Source organism: Carettochelys insculpta, chromosome 19, assembly GCF_033958435.1.
Source record: "Carettochelys insculpta isolate YL-2023 chromosome 19, ASM3395843v1, whole genome shotgun sequence".
NCBI lineage: Eukaryota > Metazoa > Chordata > Testudines > Carettochelyidae > Carettochelys > Carettochelys insculpta.
Window position 1 is genome coordinate 11,670,742 of NC_134155.1, and position 27,667 is coordinate 11,698,408.

The window sequence follows — 27,667 nt, forward strand, 5'->3', positions numbered from 1 at the left end:
AGGGGTTTTCAAACTTCACTGCACCACAATCCCTTCTGACAACAAAAATTATTACACAACCTTGGGGGGCCGGGAGTGCTAAAGCCCCAAGATTTCAACCTGAAGCATGCGGGTGGGCCATAACGTGAGGCTTACCACTCAGGGCTGAAGCCCAAGGGCTTGGCTTCAGCTCTGAGCAGTGGTACTTGCACTCAGGCTTCCACCTGAGGAGGAGGGGCTTGGGCTTCAGCCCTGGGTCTCCCGAAATCTGACACACCCATTAAAATGGGAGTAGTGACCCACTTTTGAGTCACAGCCCACAGTTTGAGAACAGATGGATTAAAGGTTCATTTTATCCCTCTTGTACTTTACCTTGCAGTTGCTTGTCCACTAGTAGACACAAACTTGTTTTTGACGTCCCATTGTTTCCAACAGATATGGATGTTAAGTCACTAGTTTTTGGACCAGTTCCAGGGCTAACTGGCCACCCCCCCTCCATGAATGGTGGGGCTCTCTTCATAGTCTCATCTTTTCCCATCTCTCACATTCATCATAGAGAGACTGGATCTGCTTTGTGGTCACACCATTAGAGTTCAGTGGTTTGCTAGATCTGATTAAATGTCTTTCTCACACCTTTTCCCATAATGTTTCGTAATTATAATTTTGAAGGCACCAGGGAATGACCACTTTCTTAGTGTCTTTTGCAAGTGTCATATTAAGGCTGCTAGTACCTTGTGTGTCTCTGTATTTCACCAGCAATACAGCTCTACATATAACAGTAGTTTAGCCTTTAGTAGTGCTTTAAAAGGATGCCGTTAGCCTATATATGGGGTCTGCAACCAAAATTGCAGGAAAAGACTTTTTTTTTTTTTTTTCAAATTCAGTTAGAAAAATCAATAGTTCAAGAGCTGCAGTGCATGTGAATGAGACAATCCTTAATAAATTACATCAAACCATATTTTTTGTAACCCCTATTTTAAGAACAGCATGCGCACAATGATTTGTACCAATTAGAAAGTTGTTACATTCACTCCTGGGTTGGAGAGCAAATGAGGATAAGGAAAAAGCTGCACCTGGTGGGGATAAGCTCTTAAGCAGGCAGGAGCAATGTTTGCATTAACCCTCCATTGTGTCTCCCCCGCCCCCCATTCCCAGGCTCTACTCCCCTCAGCCTGCAAACCTGCCCCTACCCCATCTCCAGGCTTTAACTGCCTCAGCCCCAAAATCCACCCCCATGTTGCCAGGCTTACGTCACCTCAACCCCATACTGGCCCCCAGGACTTGGCACTGTCTGGGCAGGAAGGCTGGCATGGAGATGTTCCACTGGTGGAGGTGAGCCACGCCCCCTGGAGTGGTGTGACCGCTCAGGTAGCAGGGCACTTCAGGGGGCTCTCTGTGGCTCCCTGCTCTGCTGCTGTTGAAATAATGTAACTAAATTCAGTTGGTTTAATGTCTGGATCCCTCTTGCCAGCCGTTAAACAAATGAAGTTTAGTTCTACTGTTTCAGCTTTGGCAGGACAGGGAGCCGCAGGGGGATCAACAGCAGCAACGTCCAGAGCCGCAAATGACTCTAAGGAGCCACAAGTTGCTGAGCCCTGGCCCTGTACCTACTGAATAGTTTTGAAGTTATGTCCACTGAACCCCTTTGCCCATGCTTGTGGCTTAACATCGTTAAGTCCTTTTCCTCTTGGTGAGTTTGAAAACTTGCATGAAGAGAGAGGGCTGACTAGACACATTTCTGTGAACTGAATTAACAAAATATAATACTTAGGTGTACTTGTAATAGTAAAGAAACCATCAAACAGAAGTGACTTTTAAATAATGTCCCTTTGATATGTTCAATTGCCTCTAATTTTAAAAGGCAGATCAGTCTTAGATAATTATACTGATCATTGGATCCTAAATTTGTGGCTAGTTATAATATTAATTCAAAACTTAAACAATCCCTGTATCATTTTTATTTTGATTTTGCAATGTAAATCTTTTCTTTGCTTACTGGATTCTTTATAATTGGCGCTCTAGCAAATTCATAGTCCATTTTGGTCAATTTCACAATCATGGCATTTTAAAAATATTAAATTTACTGATTTTTGGGAAGCTAAATCTGAAATATCATTGTATGTATAGGGTCCTGATAATGAGTTTAGGGATGGGGGAGAGATCCACAAATTTGAACATATCATCTGATATTTGTGTGTGTACTTCTTACACTATGCTACAGAGATGTCACAGGGAAGACCAGTGTTTCTCAGACTAGGAATCTTGACCCAAAGGGAGGTAGTGTATATGTCACAAGGTTATGTTGGGGGGAGAACTGTGGTATTACCACCCTTGCTTTTTTTCGGCCTTCAGATCTGGGTTGCTGGAGAGTGTCTGCTGCTTGCTGGGCAACAAGCTCTGAAAGCAGCGTGACCTCCAGCAGCAGTGTAGAAGTAAGGTTGGCATGATGTGGTATAGCAAGCCTAATTTCTGCACTGCTTCTGGTTGCCTTGCTGCCTTCAGAGCTGGATACCAGGCCAGCAGCCAACATTCTCTAGCTACCCAGCTCTGAAGGCAGCATAACAGCAGGGGTGACAATACCATGTGCACTCCCCCACCCCGACCTCTTTGGGTCAAGATTCCCAGTTTGAAAAATGCTGGTGGTCTTCCCTATGAAATCTGTGTAGTATAGGTAAAAGTACACAGGAGACTAGCTTTAAAGGTCTGTGACACATTTCTTGCAGCCATGAATTTGGTAGGGCCCTATTTGTAATTTTACATGGATGCTTAGTATAATCCTGTTTTGAAAAATATCTAATTGGAAGTTTTAGTCCCTTGAATTCAATCTACTGCTAGTTGGTAGTCCCTCTGTTTACAGGCAGATATGGATTGCCATTCTACTGTTAAAATGGCTAGTCTGGTACATGTATGTGACAATGAACAGTGGGTTTTGGACTACTGATATCTCATTGATTTTAGTTATACCTTTTCACATCCCTTTACTTTCTTGCAATATTTTTAACATTAAAAATCAATGTGAGAAAATAGATCTAGTGAGAAATTAGTCCCCTAGACAAGGTTTATATATGGTGTACTAAATAGGGATTAATCCTTTAGCTAACATGCCACTATATTGAGAACTGCAATTGAATGTTTTGGAAGATGTTGCAGTCGTTAAATATGTAGCTTGTTTTCGACTAATCATTAAGAGGAAACAGAAGTTTTGAGAACTTTATGCTTTTTTTCCCTAAATATTTTAGGACAAACTAACTTAAAATATGGATTTCAAAAGGTCAGTTTTTTCCACCTGTACCTTTTATAGAACATTCCTGAGTTTGTTTTATTTTTAAAAACAGGCCCTGAATTTTCACTGATATAACTTGCAATTGTTGCCTTCAGACTTTCTTAGAAAGTTGTACTGCAATATAGGGGAAAGAAGTTAACACTCGTACTGTATTAAACTCTTAGAAACACTTAGTACAAAATCTTTTCAGAAATTGCTTTACCTTTGTTTTTAAAGCAGCAGTACAAGTTAAAGATTTTAATAAAGGCTTTTTTTAAATAAAAGGTGACAGAACAAGGCTCTTTCAGTGGGCTGGATAACAAACATGTTACCTTCCTCCTTAAAATGATCAAATTTGTGAATGACTGGGGTCTAATAGATCCTGGATCATACATGCTTGTAAACGTGCCGAAAAGCTTATTTAACAGACTGTAGTTGAGTGGGGTTTTTGTCTTAATGTTTGTTACCCCAGCAGGGCACTAATAAAAACTACCTGCCATTTTTGAGTAGGAGAGAGACTTGTGCTTTAGGAGCCCTGTCCATCAGTTTCTACAGAATTCATCTTTTTGAAGAAGGGAAAGAAACAAACCAAAACCTCCCCTCATTGCAAAGTATATGCTGAATATAAACAGACATTAATAGTGTTCTCTAGAGTCTGTGGATAGCTCTGTCAAATTAGCAGCTGCTTTTTGATTTTTCCAAGCAGCTGCAGAGTAAAATTAAGATGACTCAGGTCAGTTTCACAGATCCTTAATTTTCAATTTCAATTATTTATTCATAACAGTTGGCTGGTGTGGATTGATCAGTTAGTTTAACTGTGCCAGGACATATAGGATACTGAGGATTATTGGTGAGGCTCACAAACGATGACCAAAAATGATGTTTGAGAGGTTACAAAGAGTGATGGAGGCATTGCCTTCTCATGACAGCCTGTAAGTTGCTGCTTCCAGAAGATGGAATGAATTGGGGTACTTTTTGTCAGAATGACAAAGATGTCACTCATAAGCTGCATTTTGGAACAGAATTCTAGCAGATGTCACTGGCTTCTACCATGATGCTGTTGAGGACTTTTTTCTATGTTGATCTGCCCCACCTCTTTTAGCAACTTTTTAGCTCTTGTCCTTTTGGCTAGTACAGGGGCGTGCAACCAAAATGGCAAAAAGAGCCATTTTTTTTCAAATTTAGTTACAAAAGCAATACTTGAGGAGTTGCAATGCATGTGAATACGAGACACTCCTTAATAAATAATGTAACCTTTTGCTTTTTGTAACCCCCTGTTAAGAGCAGTATGTGCACACTGATTTGTACAAGTTAGAAAGTTTTCTTTCACCCCTAGATTGGAGAGCAAATGAGGACAAAAAATGCTGCTTCTGGGGTTAGGCTCTTAAGCAGGAAGGAGCAATGATGGCATCAATTCTCCATAGAATCATAAAATGCTAGGACTGGAAGAGACCTTGAGAGGTCATTGAGTCCAGCCCCTTCACCTCCTGGCAGGACCAAGTACTGTCTAGACCATCCCTGACAGACATTTATCTAACCTGTTCTTAAATATCTCCAGAGGTGGAAGTTCCACAACCTCCCTAGGCAATTTATTCCAGTGTTTGACCACCCTGGCAGTTAGGAACTTTTTCCTAATGTCCAACCTAAGCCTCCCCTGCAGCAGTTTAAGCCCATTGCTTCTTGTTCTATCCTCAGAGGCCAAAAAGAACAAGTTTTCTCCCTCCTTCTTATGACACCCTTTTAGATACTTGAAAACCACTATCATGCCCCCCCGCCCTTAATCTTTTTTTTTTCCAAACTAAACAAGCTCAGTTCTTTTTAGCCTTTCCTCATAGGTCATGATCTCTAGACCTTTGATCATTCTTGTTGCTCTTTTCTGGACCCTTTCCAATTTCTCCACATCATTCTTGAAATGCGGCACCCAGAACTGGACACAGTACTCCAGCTGAGGCCTAACCAGCGCAGAGTAGAGCAGAAGCATGACTTCTTGTGTCTTGTTCACAACACACCTATTAATGTATCCCAGAATCATGGTTGCTTTTTTCTGTCATACTCCTTCCTAGACAGTCACTTCTCATTCTGTATGTGTGAAACTGATTGTTCCTTCCTAAGTGGAGCACTTTGCATTTGTCTTTATTAAACTTCATCCTGTTTACTTCAGACCACTTCTGCAATTTGTCCACATCACTTTGACCCTATCTTCCAAAGCACTTGCAACCCTTCCTAGCTTGGTATCATCTGCAAACTTAATAAGCGTACCGTCTATGCCAATGTCTAAATCGTTGATGAAGATGTTGACTAGAACCGGTCCCAATACAGACCTCCTGCGGAACCCCACTTGTTATACCTTTCCAGCAGTATTGAGAACAATTAATAACTACTCTGAGTACGGTTATTCAGCTAGTTTTGCACCCACCTTATAGTAGCCCCATCTAAGCTGTATTTGCCTAGTTTATTGATAAGAATATCATGCGAGACTGTATCAGATGCCTTACTAAAATCTAGGTATACCACATCCACTGCTTCTCCTTTATCCACAAGGCTCATTATCCTATCAAAGAAAGCTATCAGATTGGTTTGACATGATTTGTTCTTTGCAAATCATGCTGGCTGTTCCCTATCAGCTTACCATCTTCCAAGAGTTTGCAGATTTAATTAATTACTTGTTCCATTATCTTTCCTGGCACAGAAGTTAAACTGACCAATCTGTAGTTTCCTGTGTTGTTGTTCCCCTTTTTATAGATGGGCACTATATTTGCCCTTTTCCAGTCTTCTGGAATCTCTCCTGTCTCCCATGATTTTCCAAAGATGATAGCTAATGGCTCAGATACCTCCTCCATCAGCTCCTTGAATATTCTAGGATGCATTTCATCAGGCCCTGGTGACTTGCAGACATCTAACCTTCCGAAGTGATTTCTAACTTTTTTTTAAATCTTCTAAACCTACCCCTTTCCCACTAGCATTCACTGTTAGGCATTCCTTCTTCAGACTTCTCAGTGAGGACCGAAACAAAAGTCATTAAGCATCTCTGCCATTTCCAAGTTTCCCGTTACTGTTTCTCCCTCATCACTGAGGAATGGGCCTACCCTATCCTTGGTCTTCCTCTTGCTTATAATGAATTTATAAAAAGTCGTCTTGTTTCCCTTATGCCCATAGCTAATTTGAGCTCATTTTGTGCCTTTGCCTTTCTCATCTTGACCCCGCATTCCTGTGTTGTTCGTCTATATTCATCCTTCGTGATTTTTGTCCTAGTTTCCTTTTTTTATGAGATTCCTTTTTTATTTTGAGATCACACAAGATCTCCTGGTCAAGCCAAGGCGGTCTTTTGCCATATTTTCTATTTTTCCTATGCAGAGGAATATCTTGCTTTTGGGCCCTTAATAATGTCCCTTTGAAAAACTGCCAACTCTCCTCTGTTTTTCCCCTCAGTCTTGCTTCCCAGGGCACCCTACCTACCGGCTCTCTGAGTTTACCAAAATCTGCCTTCCTGAAATCCATTGTCTCTGTTTTGCTGTTCTCTCTTCTACCCTTCCTTAAAATTGTGAAAGCTATGATTTCAGGATCACTTTCACTCAAGCTGCGTTCCACTTTCAGATTCTCAATCAGTTCCCCCCCTTTGTTAAAATTAAATCTAGGGCAGCTTCCTCCCGGTAGGGTTTTCAGCCTTCTGAAATGAAAAGTTGTCTCCAATGCAGTCCAACTATCCAGACATATGTTGGGAAACTAACAGAGCGACACACATACTAGCCAATAAGTTCTTGAAGTCCCCCCATCACCACCAGATCCTGGGCCCTGGATGATTTTGTTAGTTGTTTAAAAAAAGCCTCATCCACCTCTTCCATGTGGGTAGGTGGCCTGTAGTAGACTCCTAGCAGGACATCACACTTGGTTTTTTAACCCCTTTTAGGTTAATCCAGAGGCGCTCAACACATCCATTTCCTATGTCCATCTCCACCTCAGTCCAAGTGTGTACATTTTTTAATATACAAGGCAACACTTCCTCCCTTTTTCCCATCTATCCTTCCTAAGCAAGCTGTACCCTTCCATTCCAACATTCCAATCGTGTGTTATACCACCAAGTTTCTGTGATGCCAACAATGTCATAGTTGTATTTATTTATTAGCACTTCCAGTTATTTCTTGCATTTGTGTATAGACATCTAAGATATTGATTTGATCTTGCCTCCCGGTTTTGCCCTGACCCTCCTCCTTCTCTGCCATTATCGCCTGTGCTCCCTCCCATTTCTGACCCATCTCCCAGGTCTCTATCTTCTCTGCTTACCCGTGGGCTTTGCTCCCCTGTCCCCATCAAACCTAGTTTAAAGCCCTCCTCACTAGGTTAGCTAGTCTGTGTCCAAATAGGGTCTTCCCTCTCCTCGAAAGGTGAATGCCATCTCTGCCTAGCATCCCTTCCTGGAATAACATTCTGTGGTCCATGCCTCCCATTTCCAGGCTCTCGCCTTTTGCCCCCCAAACCCACTCTCCCATCTCCAGGCTTTACCCGCCTTAGCCCCAAACCCACCCCCTGGACTAACTTACCCGTGGCGCTGGCTGGTGAGCCTTTGCTGGGCTGCCATGTGTGCCCAGCGGAAGGAAGGCTGGAACGGAGGTGTTCTGCTGGCAGGGGTGAACTGAGCCAGGCCCACCGGAGGTGGGTGGTCACTTGGGTAGCAGAGTCGGGGCTCTCTGTGGCTCCATGCCCTGCTGCCTCTGAAATAATGGAACTAAATCCCATTGGTTTAACAGCCGGATCCTTCCTGCCACCCTGTTGGCCATTAAACCAATTAAATTTAGTTCTACTGTTTCAGTTTTGGCGGGGCATGGAGCTGCAGAGGAGTCAGTGACATAGAATCATAGAACACTAGGACCGGAAGGGGCCTCGAGAGGCCATCGAGTCCAGTCCCCTGCCCCGACGGCAGGACCGACCACTATCTACACCATCCCTGATAGAAATCTATCTAATCTGTTCTTAAATATCTCCAGCGAGGGAGATTCCACAACCTCCCTTGGCAACTTATTCCAGTACTTGACCACCCTGACAGTTAGGAACTTTTTCCTAATGTCCAATCTAAACTTCCCTTGCTGCAGCTTAAGGCCATTGCCTCTTGTTCTCTCCTCAGAGGCCAAGAAGAACAAGTTTTCTCCCTCCTCCTTATAACACCCTTTAAGATATCTGAAAACCGCTATCATGTCCCCCCTCAATCTTCTTTTTTCCAAGCTAAACAAGCCCAATTCTTTCAGCCTGTTTTCATAAGTCATGTTCTCCAGACCTTTTATCATTCTAGTTGCTCTTCTCTGGACCTTCTCTAATTTCTCCACATCTTTCTTGAATTGGGGTGCCCAGAACTGGACACAATATTCCAGCTGAGGTCTAACCAGCGCAGAGTAGAGTGATGTTCACAACACACCTGCTGATGCATCCCAGAATCATGTTTGCTTTTTTTGCAACAGCATCACACTGTTGACTCATATTTAACTTGTGATCTACTAGAACCCCTAGGTCCCTTTCTGCTGTACTCCTTCCTAGACAGTCTTTTCCCATTCTGTATGTGTGAAACAGATTATTCCTTCCTAAGTGCAGCACCTTACATTTATCTTTATTAAACTTCATCCTCCATCATCAGCCTCCAGAGCCGGAAATGACTCCTTTTAAAGAGCTGCAGGTGGCCGCCCCCTGGGCAAATAAGTTGTTGCCACTTCAGGAAGAAAATCACAATTTGATTTTTAACTATTGTAAAAGACTGCTAGTATACTAAAGTATCAGAGAGGAAGCCGTGCTAGTCTATACGCTATCAAAACAAAAAGCAGTCAAGTAGCACTTTAAAGACAAGCAAAAAAGTTTATTAGGTGAGCTTTTGTGGGACAGACCCACTTCTTCAGACCAGAACAGACTCAATATATAAGGCACAGAGAACCAAAAACAGTAAGCAAGGAGGACAAATCAGAAAAAGATAATCAAGGTGAGCAAATCAGAGAGTGGAGGGGTGGCGGGGGAGTCAAGAATTAGATTAAGCCAAGAATGCACACAAGCCCTTATAGTGACTCAAAGTTCCCATCCCGGTTTAAACCATGTGTTAATGTGCCGAATTTGAATATAAAAGCCAGTTCGGCTGCTTCCCTTTGAAGAATGGTGCGAAAATTCTTTTTCAGTAACACACATACCTTGAGGTCATTGACAGAATGGCCCATTCCATTAAAATGTTGACTAACTGGTTTGTGGATCTGGAGTGTTTTGATGTCTGTTTTGTGCCCATTAACCCTTTGTCTAAGGGAGTTAGAAGTCTGTCCAATATACAAAGCATCTGGGCATTGTTGGCACATGATGGCATATCTGATGTTAGTAGAGGAGCATGAGAAAGTGCCCGTGATTCTGTGAGTAACCTGGTTAGGTCCAGTGATGGTATTTCCAGAGAAGATATGTGGACAAAGCTGGCAGCGGGCTTTGTTGCAGGGAAAGGTTCCAGGACTGGTATTCCTGGGGTATAGACTGGCTGTTAGTGAAGATCCTCATGAGGTTGGGAGGTTGTCTGTAGGAGAGAACAGGCATGTGACCCAGGGCCTTCTGGAGAGTGGCATCCTGATTAAGAATAGGTTGTAGGTCTTTAATAATTTGTTGCAGTGGTCTGAGTTGGGGGCTGTGAGTGATGACCAGTGGTGTTCTGTTCTTGGCTTTTTTGGGCCGATCTTGGAGTAGCTGGTCTCTGGGTATTCGTCTGGCCCTGTCGATTTGTTTTTTTACTTCTCCTGGTGGGTAGTTCAGGTTTATGAATATTTGGTAAAGATCTTGTAGTTTTTGGTCTCTGTCAGTTGGATCAGAGCAAATGCGATTGTATCTAAGAGCTTGACTGTAAACAATGGATCTAGTCGTGTGCAGGATGGAAGCTAGAAGGGCTTAGATAAGTATAGTGATCAGTAGGTTTTCGGTACAGTGTGGTGCTGATCAGGCCATCCTTGATTAGTACTGTAGTGTCCAGGAAATGTCTCTTGCATGTTGTAATTTGAGGCGTAAGTTGATGGTGGGGTGTAGATTGTTAAAGTCTCTGTGGAATTCTTCTAGAGTCTCTGTACCGTGGGTCCAAATCATAAAGATGTCATCAATGTATCTTAAGTAGAGGAGGGGTAATAGAGGATGAGAGCTGAGGAATTGTTGTTCCAGGTCAGCCATAAATGTATTAGCATACTGTCTCTTGCAGTGGAATGCTTCCCATGACGCTCTAAAAATGTCTGTCACAATACATACACACATGCACTTTGGCCTTGTTTTCCATACAGCTTTTTACTGTCACTTTTTGTATCTGGTACATCTGTATACCTAACTAGATATAAAAATATGTTGTCCATACATCAGCTTCTGTTATCACAACTGTGTACAGTGTCTGCATGTACTGCTTGTACTAATGTATTTTAGGAAAATGCTGGTAACTATTACCCTTGCTAATGATGCCAAAATGACATGCCCACAGAACAGTTAAAAGGGCTTAGATATACATGGTTATAGAATCCTGACCATGCTATAGGAAAGTGGTGAACTGGCTGTGGAAGATAATCATCTGGTAGCTGTTGTCACAGGTAGTAACAGCCTCTGTGCTATGTGTACATAACCTACATTTGGATCCAGTTGTGATAGGCGATAATTACACAGTAGCAGCGTAGTTCAGAACTAATCAATCATCCACTCTAGCATATGGCCCTAAGTACTGTTTAGTTTATATATCCAAGACCAAATTGAGTGGAAAACCTATTTCTTCTCACTGCCAGTGAGATTTGATTTCACCTCAAATGCTGATATGCCACTTCCTCTATTTGCTCCCTGGCTCCAAGATCCAAGCATCTTAAGTATTTTTTTAAAATTTAGATGCAGTCCGTTAAATTACGTCGTCATTGAAGAATTTTTTCCTTTATGTTCTAAATTTCCTTAGGTTCTCAGCGGAAAGATGAAGGACTTGGACTTGATTTCTCAGTAGGCATCTCCCAACAGAATAGTTTGAATATAAATCTTTTACATAGTATATTCTTGGGCATGGATTCATTTCCAACAAGCTTGCTTAAATTGCTCTTTATTAGAATAAATTATGCAACACCCAACAAAAGTAGGTAGTTTAAAAGTAATTGAGAATTGGGGAAACAGTAGACATTCTTGTTCTAGAAAACCATTTTTGTAGGGAGAAATTTTACATCCTTTTAAAAATAAGTCTAAGGAAAACTGGTTTGCAAGTTCCAGTTTCATCATTTTAAAAGTGCCATCCTGTCCTGCAATATCTGATAAAAATCAAAGCTTGTATGCCTTTATGTTTTACTTTACATTCCCATGAGAGAAGATTTAAGAAGACTGGGATAGTTCATTTTTGAAAAGATAACTAGGCTGAGGGTGTGGAGGGACAGGCTATGACCACAGTTCCCTGTGAGCAGCTCCACAAGTACACAGCTGTGGAGAAGTGGCTAAACAGCCATGTTAAAAAGGCAGTGAGAGAGAAAAGGGCAGCTTTTAAAAAGTGGAAGTCAAATCCTAGTGAGGAAAATAGAAAGGAACATAAACACTCCCAAATTAACTGTCATAATGTAGTAAGAAAAGCCAAAAAAGAGTTTGAGGAACAGCTAGCCAAAAATTCAAAAAACAATAGTAAAATGTGTTTTACATACATTAGAAGCAGGAAGCCTGCTAAAAAAGCAGTGGGGCCCTTGGATGATAAAGATATAAAAGGAGCAATCAAGGAAGACAGTGCCATTGCGGAGCGATTAAATGATTTCTTTGCTTCAGTCTTCACGGCTGAAGATGTTACAGAGGTTCCTAAATCTGAGCCAGCCTTTTTAGGCAACAAATCTGAGGAACTCACTCAGATTGAAGTGACATTAGAGGAGGTTTTGGAATTAATTGATAAGCTGAATAGTAACAAGTCTCCAGGACCAGACGGCATTCACCCAAGGGTTCTGAAAGAACTCAAATGTGAAATTGCGGAGTTATTAACAGTGGTTTGTAACCTATCCTTTAAATCCACTTTGGTACCAAATGACTGGAAGACGGCCAATATAACGCCAATATTTAAAAAAGGCTCTAGAGGAGATCCTGGCAATTATAGACCGATAAGTTTAACATCAGTACCAGGCAAATTAGTAGAAACACTAGTAAAGAGTAAAATTGCAAGGCACATAGAAGAGCATGAATTGTTGGGCAAAAGTCAGCATGGTTTCTGCAGAGGGAAGTCGTGTCTGTCTAATCTATTAGAATTCTTTGAAGGGGTTAATAAACATGCGGACAAGGGGCACCCAGTGGACATAATATACCTAGATTTCCAGAAAGCCTTTGACACGGTCCCACACCAAAGGCTTTTATGTAAATTAGGTGGTCATGGGATAGGAGGAAAGGTCCTTTCATGGATCGGGAATTGGTTAAAAGACAGAAAACAAAGGGTTGGAATAAATGGTAAATTTTCACAATGGAGGGGGGTAACTAGTGGTGTTCCCCAGGGCTCAGTCCTGGGACCGATCCTGTTCAACTTGTTCATCAATGATCTAGAAAATGAGGTAAGCAGTGAGGTGGCAAAGTTTGCAGATGACACCAAGTTGTTCAGGACAGTCAAAAGCAAAAGGGATTGTGAAGAACTACAAAAAGATCTCAGCAAACTGAGTGATTGGGCAGCAAAATGGCAAATGAAATTTAATGTGGGTAAGTGTAAGGTAATGCATGTTGGAAAAAATAACCCAAATTACGCGTACTACATGATGGGGTCAAATTTAGCTACGACAGATCAGGAAAGGGATCTTGGAGTTATAGTGGATAGTTCTCTGAAGACATCCACGCAGTGTGCAGCGGCAGTTAGTAAGGCAAATAGGATGTTAGGAATTATTAAAAAAGGGATCGATAATAAGACAAAAGATATCATACTTCCCCTATATAAAACTATGGTACGCCCACATCTCGAGTACTGCGTGCAGATGTGGTCTCCTCACCTCAAAAAAGATATATTGGCATTAGAAAAGGTTCAGAAAAGGGCGACTAAGATGATTAGGGGCTTGGAAAGGGTCCCATATGGGGAGAGGCTAGAGAGACTGGGACTTTTCAGTTTGGAAAAAAGGCGATTGAGGGGCGATATGATAGAGGTATATAAAATCATGAATGGTGTGGAGAAAGTGAATATAGAAAAATTATTTACCTTTTCCCATAATACAAGAACTAGGGGACACCAAATGAAATTGATGGGTAGTAGGTTCAAAACTAATAAAAGGAAATTTTTCTTCACACAGCGCACAGTCAACCTGTGGAACTCCTTGCCCGAGGAGGCTGTGAAGGCCAGGACTCTATTAGGGTTTAAAAAAGAGCTTGATAAATTTTTGCAGGTTAGGTCCATAAATGGCTATTAGCCAGGGATAAAGTATGGTGCCCTAGCCTTCATAACAAGGGCAGGAGATGGATGGCAGGAGATAAATCACTTGATCATTGTCTTCTGTTCTCCTTCTCTGGGGCACCTGGCATTGGCCACCGTCGGCAGATGGGATGCTGGGCTTGATGGACCTTTGGTCTGACCCAGTATGGCCATTCTTATGTTCTTATGTAAGTTCAAATATTGATTAGCTGAGTGCTCACAGCTAACTTTGTGTTTATATTGGTGGTGCACATTCTCACATACCTCATTGCACATAAATTTATTCTGCACATGGATGGAAAAGATTAGAGGGAATATTTTCTGTGACAGAAGTCTGTAAAATCTTACTGGTGTAGAGGAAGTAAATAAGGAAATGTTGTTTTACTCCTTCAGATATGTCACCCAATTAAATTAATAGGCAGCAGGTTGAAAAAGGGAAGTATTACCTCCACGCAATGTACTGTCAGCTTGTAGAAATCTTTGTCAAGGGACATTGGGACGGCCAGAACTGTAGCAGAGGGTTCAAAGAAGAGCTATGTAAATTCATAGAGGATAAATCCATCCATGTCTATGAGCCAGGGTAGGCAGTGATGCCACAACATGGCAGAAGATACAGGTGGTTAGAGGGGATGGATCATACTATCGCCTGTTCTGTTCATTCTCTCTGAAGCATCTGTTGTTGGCATTTGATGGAAAATTAGAATATTAGACTGGATGGACCTTTCCTTTGACATATGTCTGTTCTTATTTTCTCAGACTTTTTTGCCAGTTCTTCTCAATTATTTGATGGTCTGGATGTATTCACTGGAACATCAAACTTACATTCTCAATGTTAGATTCCAGTCCAGGCTTCCAAACAAGGAAAAACAGTGCATCAAATCATGACTCTTCCTACTCCTAAACTAATAAAGCACTTTCTAAATATAACTATTTCAATAAAATTTATGTTTAGAAACCTAGACTTCCTGACTGGTTATCACAAAGTGAAGACATTTAAGGATATCTCTCTCTCCTCCTCCTCTCTTTCCCCTCCCCCCCCCCCCCCAGATCAGGAAAGAATACAGTTGGTGCTGCTATTAACTAGTTAGAGCACTCTGGTAATATGAGGAATCGTATGTTGAAGAAACCATCTTTCTGAGGGCAGGAAGGAAGACATTCAGTTTGTGTGCCATCTGTTCATTCTTGCTTAGATCTGGCCTAAGCTTAACTTATAGGCCAATTATAAGTATGTCAGGCTGACTACTGATGTAGACACAGCTACACAGATGAAATAATGCATTCTTCATTCTCATTGCCATCATTTGTGGGTGGTGGTTCCTACAGAGACTGAAATATCCCTTCCATCGCTCTTGGTTATTTCTGTACTGCAAGACTATGCTGGCATAACTACTGGGACTACAGCTTTGATGCCCTAGAATAGACATGCTTCCATCTTTCTTCTGATGTACCTGGTCCTGCTAGTTAATCTGCTATAGGAACATATGTAAATGTGTTTGTGTTTCAACTTATCCTTCTTACTGGAGAGCTCTTCCCTCAGAAGACAATGTTCTTCGTATGGTCAAAGCAAGGCATGATTTGCAGGGAAGTAGTTAAGAGCAAATCTGTCACATTTTTATTCTTTGGTTTCCATTCAATTTTATATAGTGGGAGGTAGAGAAGCATCATCCTATTGCATCTGTGCTGTGTTGTATGTACACTTGGTAGTCTACAAGAGCTGTATCTGTTACTAATCATTTGATATCTAGAAATGAAAATCTGTTCTTGCAGTAATAAGTACATCTATGTACCTATTCACATAATTACCATCTTAAATGAGAAAGTGATACTTGTATTAAGGACAATAGAAGAAACGTGTCTCATTTTGGTAGGAGAGAAGGAATGTCTCCTTTTGTGTGTGTGGTGGGCACCAGTTGACACTTTTTTTGTTTAGGAAGTTTGATCCAATAGCTTGTAGGTTGATTGATAAGTACAGTATTATAGCTGTTACCTCTATAGGAAAATTGTTCATAGGATGTTCCAGGTAACATCAAAAAGCAACTTCAAAAAACAACCACCTCAATAATAAAAAACTAAAGATAACCAACCCTTTCCCCTACCATCTAGGATAATCTCCAGAAACATGTATTAAAAACATGTCGTCTTAGTTAGGAGCGCTCTCATCTCAGAATAGATATATATAGGGCATTATTTGACCAAGGAGATAGAAAATACTTTTGAGTCTTAAAACAGTATTCCTAGAATATTTACTCTAGCCACCCAGGAGAGATTCAGGTGCCACTCGGCAGAGTGCCAACAGCTGGTAACGTGTGTTTCCACTTTGTGCACGTGCTTTGGTGCACAAAATGTGATGTGCCCATGGATAGAAAAAATTGGAGGGAACAATGAACAGTATCTTTTCTTCCCCAGAAGAAATTAAGGAACGAGAAGTAGTTAGCCTGTATTTCCAGCTTAAAATGTAGAACCCTTAAAACATGAATATCGCTAGACACAAACAAGTTAGAGTAGTTCCTACCTTTGAAGATTAATTTTTTTCTCAAAGCCAGATTTTTATCTTGTCTGAATATGGCTGTCTTCATACTTAGTCTACAGACATGGCAAAGTGTGGAAAATAACTTATACTTCATCATACAAGAATCCCAACCAGTCTAGCCACTCCTTTTTAGATAGTAGAAAAGCTATCTTAGATCTCTTGTAGGATGCTTCCTAAAAAGCTCAAGAGATTTACTGGCTCACAGTGCTGACCCTTTGAGTTGTCTGTATTAATGGCTTGACATCAGCAAAAAAGGTGAAACTCCATACCACATGGTATGTTAATACTCCATTGCATGTTTCCAGATCTGCACTGTTTGTTACTTATTTCTTTGTCTTGAAAGATGACAAACTCAAAGGTTTGTGAAGTTGTCTGGTCAACTTTGATATGGAAAAGTCTATTCACACAATATCCAATAAATTCGTCGCACACTACATGTGCTGAATAGGCTACTACATTGTGGCGAATACGGGGATGGCCAGTATGTGGCTCTCAAGTTGCATGCAAGTCTTGAGGCCTTTAAATGCGGATCCCACTGAGAACCTCATGCAGGGAGTACTGTCCACCCACTTAGTGCACACACCCTACCACTTGGTGGGAGAAGCATGTGGCGGCAGTTTCAGCGGCTCTGGTGAGTCTCTGGCGTTGAATTAGAATGGGGGGAGGGCATTCAGTTAAAGTGGGGAAGGGGACTGGGCATGCCTGGCTTTGGGGAAGTGGGAGGGCATTTATTTAGAGCAGGGGGAGCAACTAAGGTGGCAAATATGGAAAGACAACCACCACAAGTGTGGTGATCTCTGAATTCCTTTTGGACACAACTGGTCTATTCATAGGCAAGATACTATCAGATGGCTACTTGAAAATGGTATGGCCTCAAAGTAATGTCTTTTAAAATGATGACTTTGCTTAACTGTCATTACAGATGGCTAAAAATTGTTTTCCTCTTAGTCTACTTGTTTAGTCAGCAATAAAGGGATGCCTAGTTTCACTGGATAAAGTATACCTACAAGCAGTTTATCCTGCTGCTGGCAGGATAAATTGCTTGTATATAAACTTTAAAGATTTGGACAAAACAAAGCTGTTGAAATGAAAACTTTAGGCCCTGGGATGCACTAGAAAAAGACAGTTTTTTTTGGTTTTTTACCTGTAGAAAAGTAAGTCCTATGATAAACTGCCTAACCAGGAATTTGTGTGGTTTTTTTGCTGATTCCCCACCCGAAAAAAGAAAGGGGGGGGGGGGGGGGAAAAAAAAAAGGAAGGCAGTATAGTCTGAAACTAGTCCATGAATTTAAAATACTGGGTTCTCGGTCCCTCACTGACTTGCCTTGTGATCTTCGGGTTTTTTTGTTTTTTTTTTGTTAGTCCTGGTGTCAGCTTAGACATTTGTAAAGGGAGTACAGTTGAGTTCATGATAGTATATAGGATCATATAGCTTTCTTATTAACTGAATTGAGGATATCTTGCAAACCTACCCATTCCAATCTCCAAAATACCATAGTCTCAATCAAGTGTCCTGCTGCACCAGTAGTAGTACACAGACTCATTGGCACTACATGGTTGATCTCTTGATTTATTGTAATATCAGCTGTAGTTTTGTTCACAATATGCTGTTTCCACAGGGAAAACATCATCGGTTTGATACTGCTGATTAATCTCTAAATGCATGTGATTAATTCAAAAATAATTGAACTGTTACACAAAAGAATAGCAATTATAATTAAATATTCTAGATGGTTTTCTACCTTTTCAATTGTATCTTATTACAGCACAAAATACAAACTGTACAGTGCTTATTTTATATTTTTATAGGGCAAATATTTGTAATTAAAAATAGCTACTTTCAATTTATCTCAGATTCTGTAGTGCAGTGTTTCCCAGATGGTGTTCTGTGGAACCCTGGAATTCAGTGAAATGAAAATAAGGGTTCCACAAGAAAACTCCATTACAATAGCTGACTCCTCTGCGTGTCTCTGCCCTGCTGTCGCTGAAACAGTAGAACCAAATTTAATTGGTTTACCAGCTGGCAGGGTGGCAGGAGGGATCTGACCATTAAACCAATGGAATTTAGTTCCATTATTTCAGCAGCTGTAGGACAGGGAGCTGCAGAGAGCCCCTGACTCACCCGCTACCTGAGTGGCCACACCCCTCCAATGGGCATGGCTCAGCTCATCCCCGCCAGTGGAACCCTCCAAGCCAGCCTTCCTTCCACTGGGCACATGTGGCCACCCAACATATGCTTCCCAGCCAGTGCTGCAGATGGATTAGTCCTGGGGGCTGAGGTGGGTTATGCCTGGGAGTGTGGAGAGTTGTTTGCAGAGTGGGGTGGGTAAAGCTTGGGGTAGGGGGCAGATATGGCAACAGAGAGCCTGGGAATGGGGTTCTGCAAAATTCTCTTGAGTTTAAAAGGGTTCTGTGGCAAAATAAAATTGGGGAAACCCTGCTGCAGTGTAATATCTTTACCGGGAAGTTGAATTTACTATAGAAGTTTTTTGTTCCATAACATTAAAAAAACAAAAAGGTGTAAAACTTGAGAGCCTACAACTCCACTTGGTCCTACTTGTTGTTCAGCCAATCCTAAGAAAAACAAGTAGGTTTGCATAGTTTACGTAATGGGGGAGGGATTGCTCAGTGGTTTGAGCATCAGCTTGCTAAACCCAGGATTGTGAGTTCAATCCTGGAGGAGGTCATTTACAGGTCTGGGGCAAATAGATTAAAAACTGTCACGGATGGTGCTTGGCCCTGCCAAGAAGGCAGGGGACTGGACTCAGTGACCACCTGAGGTTCCTTTCCAGCTCTATGAAATGTGTCTCCATATTTTAAAAAAAAAAAAGATTGCATAAGGTATTGCTGCCTAGTTCTTCTTTACAATGTCACCTAAAAGTGACAACAGGTATTCACATGGCACTTTTGTAATCGGTTTTATAAAATATTTACATGCCAGATCTGCTAAACATGCACATGTCCTTTTATGCTTCAGCCACCATTCCAGAGACATGCTTTTATGCTGATCATGCTAATTTTTTTTTAAAAGCACATTCATTAAATTTGAACTCCTTGGGTGAAAATTGTCTCCCCTGTTCTGGTCTGCTGACATGCTGCCATATATTTCATGTAGTAGCAGTCTTGAGTCATGACCCAGCACATTTTTTGAGAACAATTTCATGGTACATTTGACAAAACACAAAGAAGATACCAATGTGAGGTTTCTTAAAATAGCTACAGGACTTAACCCAAGGCTTCAGAATCCGGTGGCATCTGACTCCAATGATCAAAATTGGCATATGTCAGTCCTCTCTGCTTTGAATTGTTATTCAGCAGAACCCATCACCGGAATGGACATTTTCCTTCTGGTATGGTGGTTGAAGCGTTAAGGGACATATGAGTTGTTGTTGCATCTGGCAGGTAAATATCTGTGATTGGCTATGGCAGTGCCATGTGAACACCTTGTTCACACTTTCATGTGACATTATGATGAAGCAGTCAGCAGTATCTTTTGTAAATGTAAGCCAATTTGTTTTAAGATTAGCTGAACAAGAAGTAGGGGTCAGTGGACTTGTAGGCTCTAAAGTTTTACACTTTTGTTTTTTGTATGCAGGGATTTCATAATTGTATGTTTAAGTTCAATTTTCATGATTGAGATTGCACTATGGTACTTGTATTAGGTGAGTTGAAAACTATTTGTTTTTACCATGCAAATATCTGTAGTCAAATATAAGGTGAGTACTGTTCACTTTGTAATTGAAATGAATATATTAAAAAAGGAAAGTACAAGATTTGTTAACACCTCTGTGGTGGTGAGAGATGCATAAGGACCTGGAAGGTGGAACTGGTTAATGTAATTACATAGATAATTGTCTTATGTAACCAGTGGAAGAACTTTTGGAAGCCTGTGCAGCCTCATAATGTGGTTCTGTTTACAAGTTGGATTCCACACATACAGGCGTTAACAATTTTGCATGTGGACATCACTATTGAGTCAATAATTTCATGAAGCGGGTTTGAAACTAAAATGTTCTCGAGCATAGGTAGATCCATGAATGACTAGGGCTGTCTGTTTTGACATTTAAATGGTAGCTAATACACTTGCAGCTGTTTATACACTTTAGCCTCTTTAATCCGTCGTTATGGAATTTTCTGGATCGTTGGCGTTCGCCATAATACGAAGACTAGTACTGAAGCTTTTATGCATACAAACTATTCATGTGTAATGTGTCGTAAGATAAATCCGTAATGTACTGTATTGAAACAGTTATTTTGTTTATATGTAGGTAATTAAGCAGAAAGCCTCTGATTGTACAGTGCTTTGCTATTTCTCATATTTACAAATTAAACGCGTGCTAGACAGTATAATGTATGCATAAGTTTTTGTTTAGTCGTTCTGTATTTAAACTTGTTTTGTTTTTAACATTGTGGAGCTCCAGCCATGTGGGAGTCCAAACCAGAGGTATTCTCTGAACACAAGCGCCTGGATAAAGGAGGTTCAAGTGTACTTAATGACTAACTCTATTGAGAAGAAATTGTGCTTGTTTATGTTCTTCATAAAGAATAATATATGCTTGCATGAAATAGACTTCTCCCTCTAGCCTAGTGCAGGTTAATAAAATCTTTTGTAAAATATTATCTGAGTAAATGATTCACATTAACTGGATTTTATTCCAGGTAAGGAATAAACAGGTGAATTTTATAAGGCCCTGCTAATGAGCATGATCTTAGGGGAGAGGAACACATTCCAGTTTTCATAAGCTACTTGCAGCACTTCAGTGACGTGGGAAGTAGGTGTTAGCCTTGCTGAAGTTTCCTCAGCTGTTCAGATGTCAAATTTGTTAGCTCCTCCATTCATTTGTGAAGAGTACTGCTGCTTTTACAACATAGTACTTAATATCTACACTTTCTGCAATACAGTGAATCCTCTATTTTTGACCCTGATATAACAGATGCTGTTTGCTAGCCCCCTGCTCACCTCTCCCCCAGTAAATTCCAGAGACTCACCAGGGCTGGAGGGGCTACCCCAAAGGCTGGGGCCAGAGAAGAAGGGGGGACGGGCTGTGGTGGGGTGCAGGAGCTCTCCTTCCTCAGCCCCTTGCGTGTGGCACATGTTGCCACTCCACCACCACTGCCTGCATTGGTGCTGAGCAGCAGCCATGGTGTTGGAGGCTGTTGTCCACTGGCAGGCAGGGGGTGGCTATGCTGTACCTTCACACAGGCAGATTGGAGCCGGGGGCTGGAGGAGCCACAGTGCTGAGAGCTGCAGAATCTGCTAGGAAAAGCCTGTACCAGAGAGATGAGGCTTGCAGGATGAAACAGCCAGCTTGCATTATCCCTGATGACAGAACTTCGGTTCACTCACTGTATTAGGGATTTTTAGATGTCTGGGTTGGGTGAAAGATTATTAGAAATCTAAAACTGTTGGGGAAGCATTGGCACTATGATACTATTTGGCATAAATAAAATGGGCATAGAAGTCCCAGTGTCTTGAATGCTATGCTTGATTCTTGGGCTCTGACAGTGCCCTCGTCCTAAGCTAGAGACATTACAGCAAATCAACCCACTGAGGGTTGATCTTCCAGGGTTTTATTTCGTTCTTGTGTGAAGTGATGCTCCCAGGGTCGATGTTGACCCCTGTACTCCTCATGAGATGGGAGTGTTTCTCCCAACCACCTTACTTATTCCTCACATCAGCCTTCTTCTCTGTGGACAGACCTGGAAGCCTACTGGATAAAACAATTTTAGCTATGTAATTGGCATAGCTAAAATTGCATGTCAGTGGTCTACTTCTGTGTCTGATATAGACATAGCCGTAGTGAAAGAAGAGAAGGAATTTTGGCTTATTTGTACGTCAGTCTAGGTCGGAGGCCAGTGCCACCTCCATGAGGAGAATCTTACAACATGACTCTCTTGAGCTTGGTCCAAGGCTTGAAGGCCCTGCAGATTTTGTAGGCCTTGAACAAGTGAGCCTCACCCAGACACTTGAGACAAGCAGAGTGAGGGTCACTACAGGCCATGGGTCTCTGGCGATACCTAAAGGGTTTGAAGCCTTGGAAAACTGATTACAAAAGTGCCATGTGAACACCTGTTACTTTTAGGTGACATTGTAAAGAAGTGGGCAGCAGTAGCTTATGCAAGTGTAAACCAACTTGCTTGTCTTGGGATTGGCTGAACAGGAGTAGGACCCAGTGAAGTTGCAGGCTCTCATGTTTTACATGGTTTAGTTTTTTGAATGCTGTTGCGGAACAAAAACCAACTACTATAGTAAATTCAACTTGCAGATATTGCACTTTAGCAGTGTGTCCCAATTTTATTTGGACACAGAACCCTTTTGAACTCAAGAGAATTTTGCAGAACCTCATTCCCAGGCTGTACCTGCCTTTGCTCTTAAACCTACCCACCTGAGCACTCAAGCCCCCAAATCCACCCTCTGTCCCCAAGCTTTTACCCCCATTCAGCAAACCTGCCCCTGTACCTCCAGGCTTAACCTGCCTCAGCCCTAAATCTGCATGTGCGTGGGCCCCCCCCCCCACATCCATATGCTTAACCTGCCTCATTCCCAAACCAGCGCCTAGAACTAACCCATATGTGGCACTAGGTGGGGAGCCTATGCCAGATAGCCATGTGCACCCAGCAGAAGGAAGACTGGTGTGGAGGTGTTCCACAGGCAGGCATGAGCTGAGCTAAGCCCATGGGAGGGGTGTGGCCGCTCATGTAGCTGGGCGAGTCAGGCTCTCTGCAGCTCCCTGCCCTGCTGTTGCTGAAATAATGCAACTAAATTCCAGTGGGTTTAATGGCTGGATCCTTCCTGCTGGCCAGTGAACCAATTAAATTTAGTTCTCCTGTTTCAGTGGCAGCAGGATGGGGAGCCACGGAGGAGTCAGCTATTGTAATGGAATTTTCTCACTGAACCCTTATTTTCACTTTGTGGCACCCCGGGGTGCCATGGAATACCACTTGGGAAACACTGCTTTAATGTAGTAAAAAAAATACTCTGTTTTGCACGGGCTTCTTACTAAAATTCTGGGTTAGACTGTTTCATTTAATAAAACTATTCTGAATGTAAGGAAGTTAGTACAGAAGTAGTGTAATGAACACTTATTTTCACATTTTACTGTATTCCTAAAAATAATTTGTTTGGTCAGTCTGCTTTGTTCTGTTGTGCAAAAGCAGAGCATGGAAGATCCCTGGAACTACAGGGGAATTTGTGTTAAAGTAATTCTAATGACCTCTCCTGGTTCAAATATCCCAACCAAACAGTAAAAGTAGCCTGTGCACTGTGGCTATTTAAATTCCAGTACTGCATAAGATAAGGTTAAGTGGTAAAAGATGAAACTTTAAGCCTTGAGCCATCTTAGCACAGTGAAGATTTTTTAGATTTTGAAGATAATGTTGAGAATGAATTTGAAAACACTCGTGTAAATGAGTGGTTACTGTCTGCAAGACCCTCCTTGGGATAGTTAAAGCAACAAGTTTAAGGTAGTCCAGAACACCAAGATTGATACTGATCAGATCTTTAAAATCTAACATGTTAAAACTTAATGGCTGGGTAAGGACTTGATACTAATATTCACTTTTTTTAAAGGTATACTTAGCAGATGATTACTCCACATTATGGTGGAAATTTATAATCTTTTTTTGGATGGTATACAAGTGTCATAGAGTGTGCTTAAAATCTCATTTCTGCTTTTTCATGCCGTAGGTTTTAGCCTAAACACTTGAATGCAGTCTATGTAGCTTTCATTCAGGAGCAGTTTTCCTTAAAGTCCATCCTTGAATTTGGAGAAACTGTTAGTGCCAGAATGCTTCAGATCATTGGTGGGTTTTGCAGACTGAAATGGACTAATCATTGGAAGCCTTCACTTTACAGCATAGTGTGGAGCTGTACATTAGAGTTACGAAGACTAGAGTAAGAAAAGCAACTAGAAGTTGGAGACTTCTGTAGTCTGCCGAGACCTTTCCTGTGAGAGGTGGCGAGAACTTACACACTTGCAAGTCAGAAAAATTAATGTAGTAAGAAGAATGTAATGGTTAGCACACGCTATCTTCTGATAACTCTAACCTGGGTACGTAGACATTCGTATGGCTTCAAATGGCTGCATAAACTTTTTCAAAAGCAAAATGTATTTGTTTTCCTTCTAGATGGAATGAATCTTCCGTGTTGAATGCCTCCAGATTTCCTACTGGATTTCCACACGTGGGGAACCATTTTCCTTTTGGTTGAAGCTGCTCTTTGCAGGCAGAATTGTGGATCTAGGAGTCTCAAGGTTTTTTAACCTTGAGGAGGCAGCCACAGCTGAATCACGTTAACTTGACGTCCCATCCACAATGGTGCTGTCACAGAGGCAACGAGATGAACTGTAAGTATTTTTTTTACAGTATTTAAAAGAGCAAAAGTTGTCTTTGCTCACATATAGTTCTTATTTTATCAGATTTCCAAAGAAGCACTGATCTTTCTCTTCCAGCTTGGCTTCATGAAATGGCTCTTCACAGATTATATTTGTTAATTTGCTGTGAATTACCTTTTATGATCTACCTGCACATCTGTACTTTGGTTATACTAGTGAAAGAACTTGCTATTATAAACTTGGATGTTTAAGACTAGGAGTTCAGGAATGGTTGGCTGGAGGAGGGGGAAATGTAACAAATTATTTGAAAGTGTTTTTAAACAATTAGTTTTAGTGGTCAGGCTGAAACTGGAAATTTTGGGTTTGGTGTAGGAATGACTTGTTGAAAACAAATAATCTTTTCAAAATGCATAGGAATAAGATATGGAAGGTTGGAACTTCTAAAAGTTTGGAGCCTTTGATGCCTAGCAAGTGCACTGAAGTTCTGAAGGACCAATGTAAATAGAGTAAAGAACAAATATAGGTAAAGTAAAATTATAGTGGTATAGTGTTTCTAAGTCTCTTCTCTTTGCGGGACTAAATTAAATTAAATTATGCACTTGCAGCCTGTCCCTATGTCATCCTGCTTCATCATTGGAGTTCGTCACTACTAGTCTCTCTCTGTCATTGAAAGGGGACAGAAAGCATTGAGAAGAAACTGATACAAAATGAGTCCATCCATTAGTTTTTTGTTTTCAGTGGGATGGAGTAAAAGGGACAGAATGTGGTGTCTGGGGCATATCCTGATGCATCTCCTGCCTCTTGACTACTGTCATGGCCTGGTATGGATATAGTTGTCAGGGTTCATGTTGAGCCAGTACTTGATCAACTTACTCCTGCTTCTCTATGTAGTTTTCTAAAATTAAAGCTCTACTTAAAAAGGAAAAGGTGAATACGATGGCAGTTCAATTTGGGGGAATAGACAGTTGTCTCATGAGAAACTACAAATGGTCGTCTGAGCATACTCCTTCACCCTATATGCTTTAGCAGCATACTTCAATGGGATGTTTTAAATGCCTGCATATAGGAGTTGGTTGCTTCAGTGTGCAATGCCCCAGTTGTTACTGGATGGCAGCCTAAAACAGGGGTGGGCAATTTTTTGATGGGGGCTAGTCCAAGAATTTGGTAAGTGAACAAGGGCTGCACTCGTCCATGATACTAATGGAGGGGGTGCAGGAGGGAGTGTTGGGTTTGGGAGGGAGTTTGTGTGAACAGAAGGGATTTTGACCTCGGCTAGAAGAATGTGGGGTATGGTGCAGAGTCTAGGACATCGCCATGGAAGATGTTCTTTTAAAAAAGAATCTGGGATCCTCTGCTGCTTTCACTCTCACATTTTTCCCCAAAACAATAAGGCATGTATCCAAATTTATTTTAACTGCCTACCTCATGGATAGTCAAAAGGTAGACTGTGGGGCAAATCCAGATCGCCAGATGCTTTTGAGCCGATCCCAAAATCAATCTATCTATCTTTTTAAAATAAAACACCCTTCTCCTGTTCCTCTGAATTCCCAATCCTTACTCATTTTCTGGGATCTTTTCTCACATCCCCACCTTCCTTTTATATGGGTTTTTTTTTCATTTGTATCTTTAGAAGTCTATTTTCACTTTTTAGATGCCAGGTTTTTCACTACTTAGTATTGAAGCCCATATAGTTTCAGAAGTGCATGTAAAACTTTATTTATTCTGAAGTAAAACTTCCACTTAATTTTTTCTTGAAGATTTTTCAAGAGTTATAAGGTGGCCAGAAACACAGCCTAGTTGTCTAATATGAGATTAAACTCTGTAGTAGTGCTGGCAGTTTAGCTGGAATCTTTATAAAACTGTTCAAATTACTCAGTTTTTACTCTTGTCAAATCATAGTTGTTTTGTAATGTAGTACCAGTTGACAGGAGTAAAACTTTCACTGTCCCATGCACGTGAACAGAGTTTCTCACGTTTCATGTCAGTGATGTACTCTGCACAGTGTCTCCTCTAATTTATAAAGCAGTATGCTGTTGCATGCCTTCAGATCTCAGGGTATGAGAGAACTGACTACCTGGTTTCAGTTTGAACAATACAATTATTTTGTCTCCTGATAATGGGAGACATCCTGAGGACTTGAATGTTCTGTTGTTGCTTGAGTTTTTGCACACATTTAAAAGACATCTTAACCTCCTAAAAAGTACTGGATTTGACTTTCTGAATATTAACCCTTATCTGGGAAAGGAATTTCTCTTTTTTGAGGTATGGTTCTATGCAGAAAAGTGACTATAAAAATGAAACTGCTTTGCTGTGTAGATTTTGTCCCTATGTGTGTCTAAAGTTCTGCTGCTTTTAGTGATTAACAATAAGTGGTGGTGGTGTGTTTTGCACTGTGTGCTCCTCGTGCTGCAGATTCAAGATATTTGAGAGTGAAGGTGTATTCTCTTCAGACTGTTTTTAATAGGAGTGATGTAAGTTCCAGTCGTAGTATATGAGACTGCTTGTTTTCAAGGCTGGTACTGTGGAAAAGTAATCCTTTTAGTTGTAAACTAGGTACATTGAGTTTGGGATCATTTGAGTTAACCATGCAACCTGACAGCCACTAAATTACATGCTCAGTTGAGCTATACTGAGCTTCTGTAACAAATTCATTCCCATGGGTGAAGAGCGTATAGTAGCACACAGTGATGAGTGAATCTTGAAGTTTGTTGCACCTAGCTTCCCAGTCAACGTAACGTTGTCATTTCATTCATACATTAGAGTGTGGAAAGAGGTGTAATATCAGGAAAAAAGGTGAAATTCTAATCTTTTGGGGGTTCTTCCCTGACATCAGAAAGTTTCTGCCTCTTGTGAATAAATATCACAAGCTTTAAATGTTCTCAAATGGTTTAATCTTAGTTTGTCTGTCAATAGCCCTTTGTTTAGAACCAGATCTGAGCAGGATAGCTTGAAAAATTAAATCCTTCATAAATATAAATTAAAACTGTGGTACAATATATAAGATCAGTTTTAATATGTCAGCTATTTTTGTTAATTAAGCACATTACTTTATTTCCAAACATATTTCAATATATTTTCAGTCTTTGAACTTTTTAAAAAGTATTTCTGTTTGTTCATTAAATACTTGCTCATATATGCAGTATTATCATCTGATATGTAATAAGGTAAAGTTTGTCGTTCTTATGTTTGTATTTTTCAGAGCT

At 41.0% G+C, this 27,667-nt stretch overlaps 1 protein-coding gene across 1 annotated transcript in view; it reads left to right on the plus strand.

Annotated features, from left to right (window-relative positions):
- Positions 1 to 27,667, plus strand: part of PAFAH1B1 (platelet activating factor acetylhydrolase 1b regulatory subunit 1) — a 64,668-nt gene that overhangs the window by 10,766 nt on the left and 26,235 nt on the right. The window contains exon 2 of the mRNA XM_075013715.1: positions 24,259 to 24,476. Coding sequence (XP_074869816.1) covers positions 24,445 to 24,476 — 32 coding nt within the window. The 5' untranslated portion in view covers positions 24,259 to 24,444. The remainder of the gene's footprint in view (positions 1 to 24,258; positions 24,477 to 27,667) is intronic.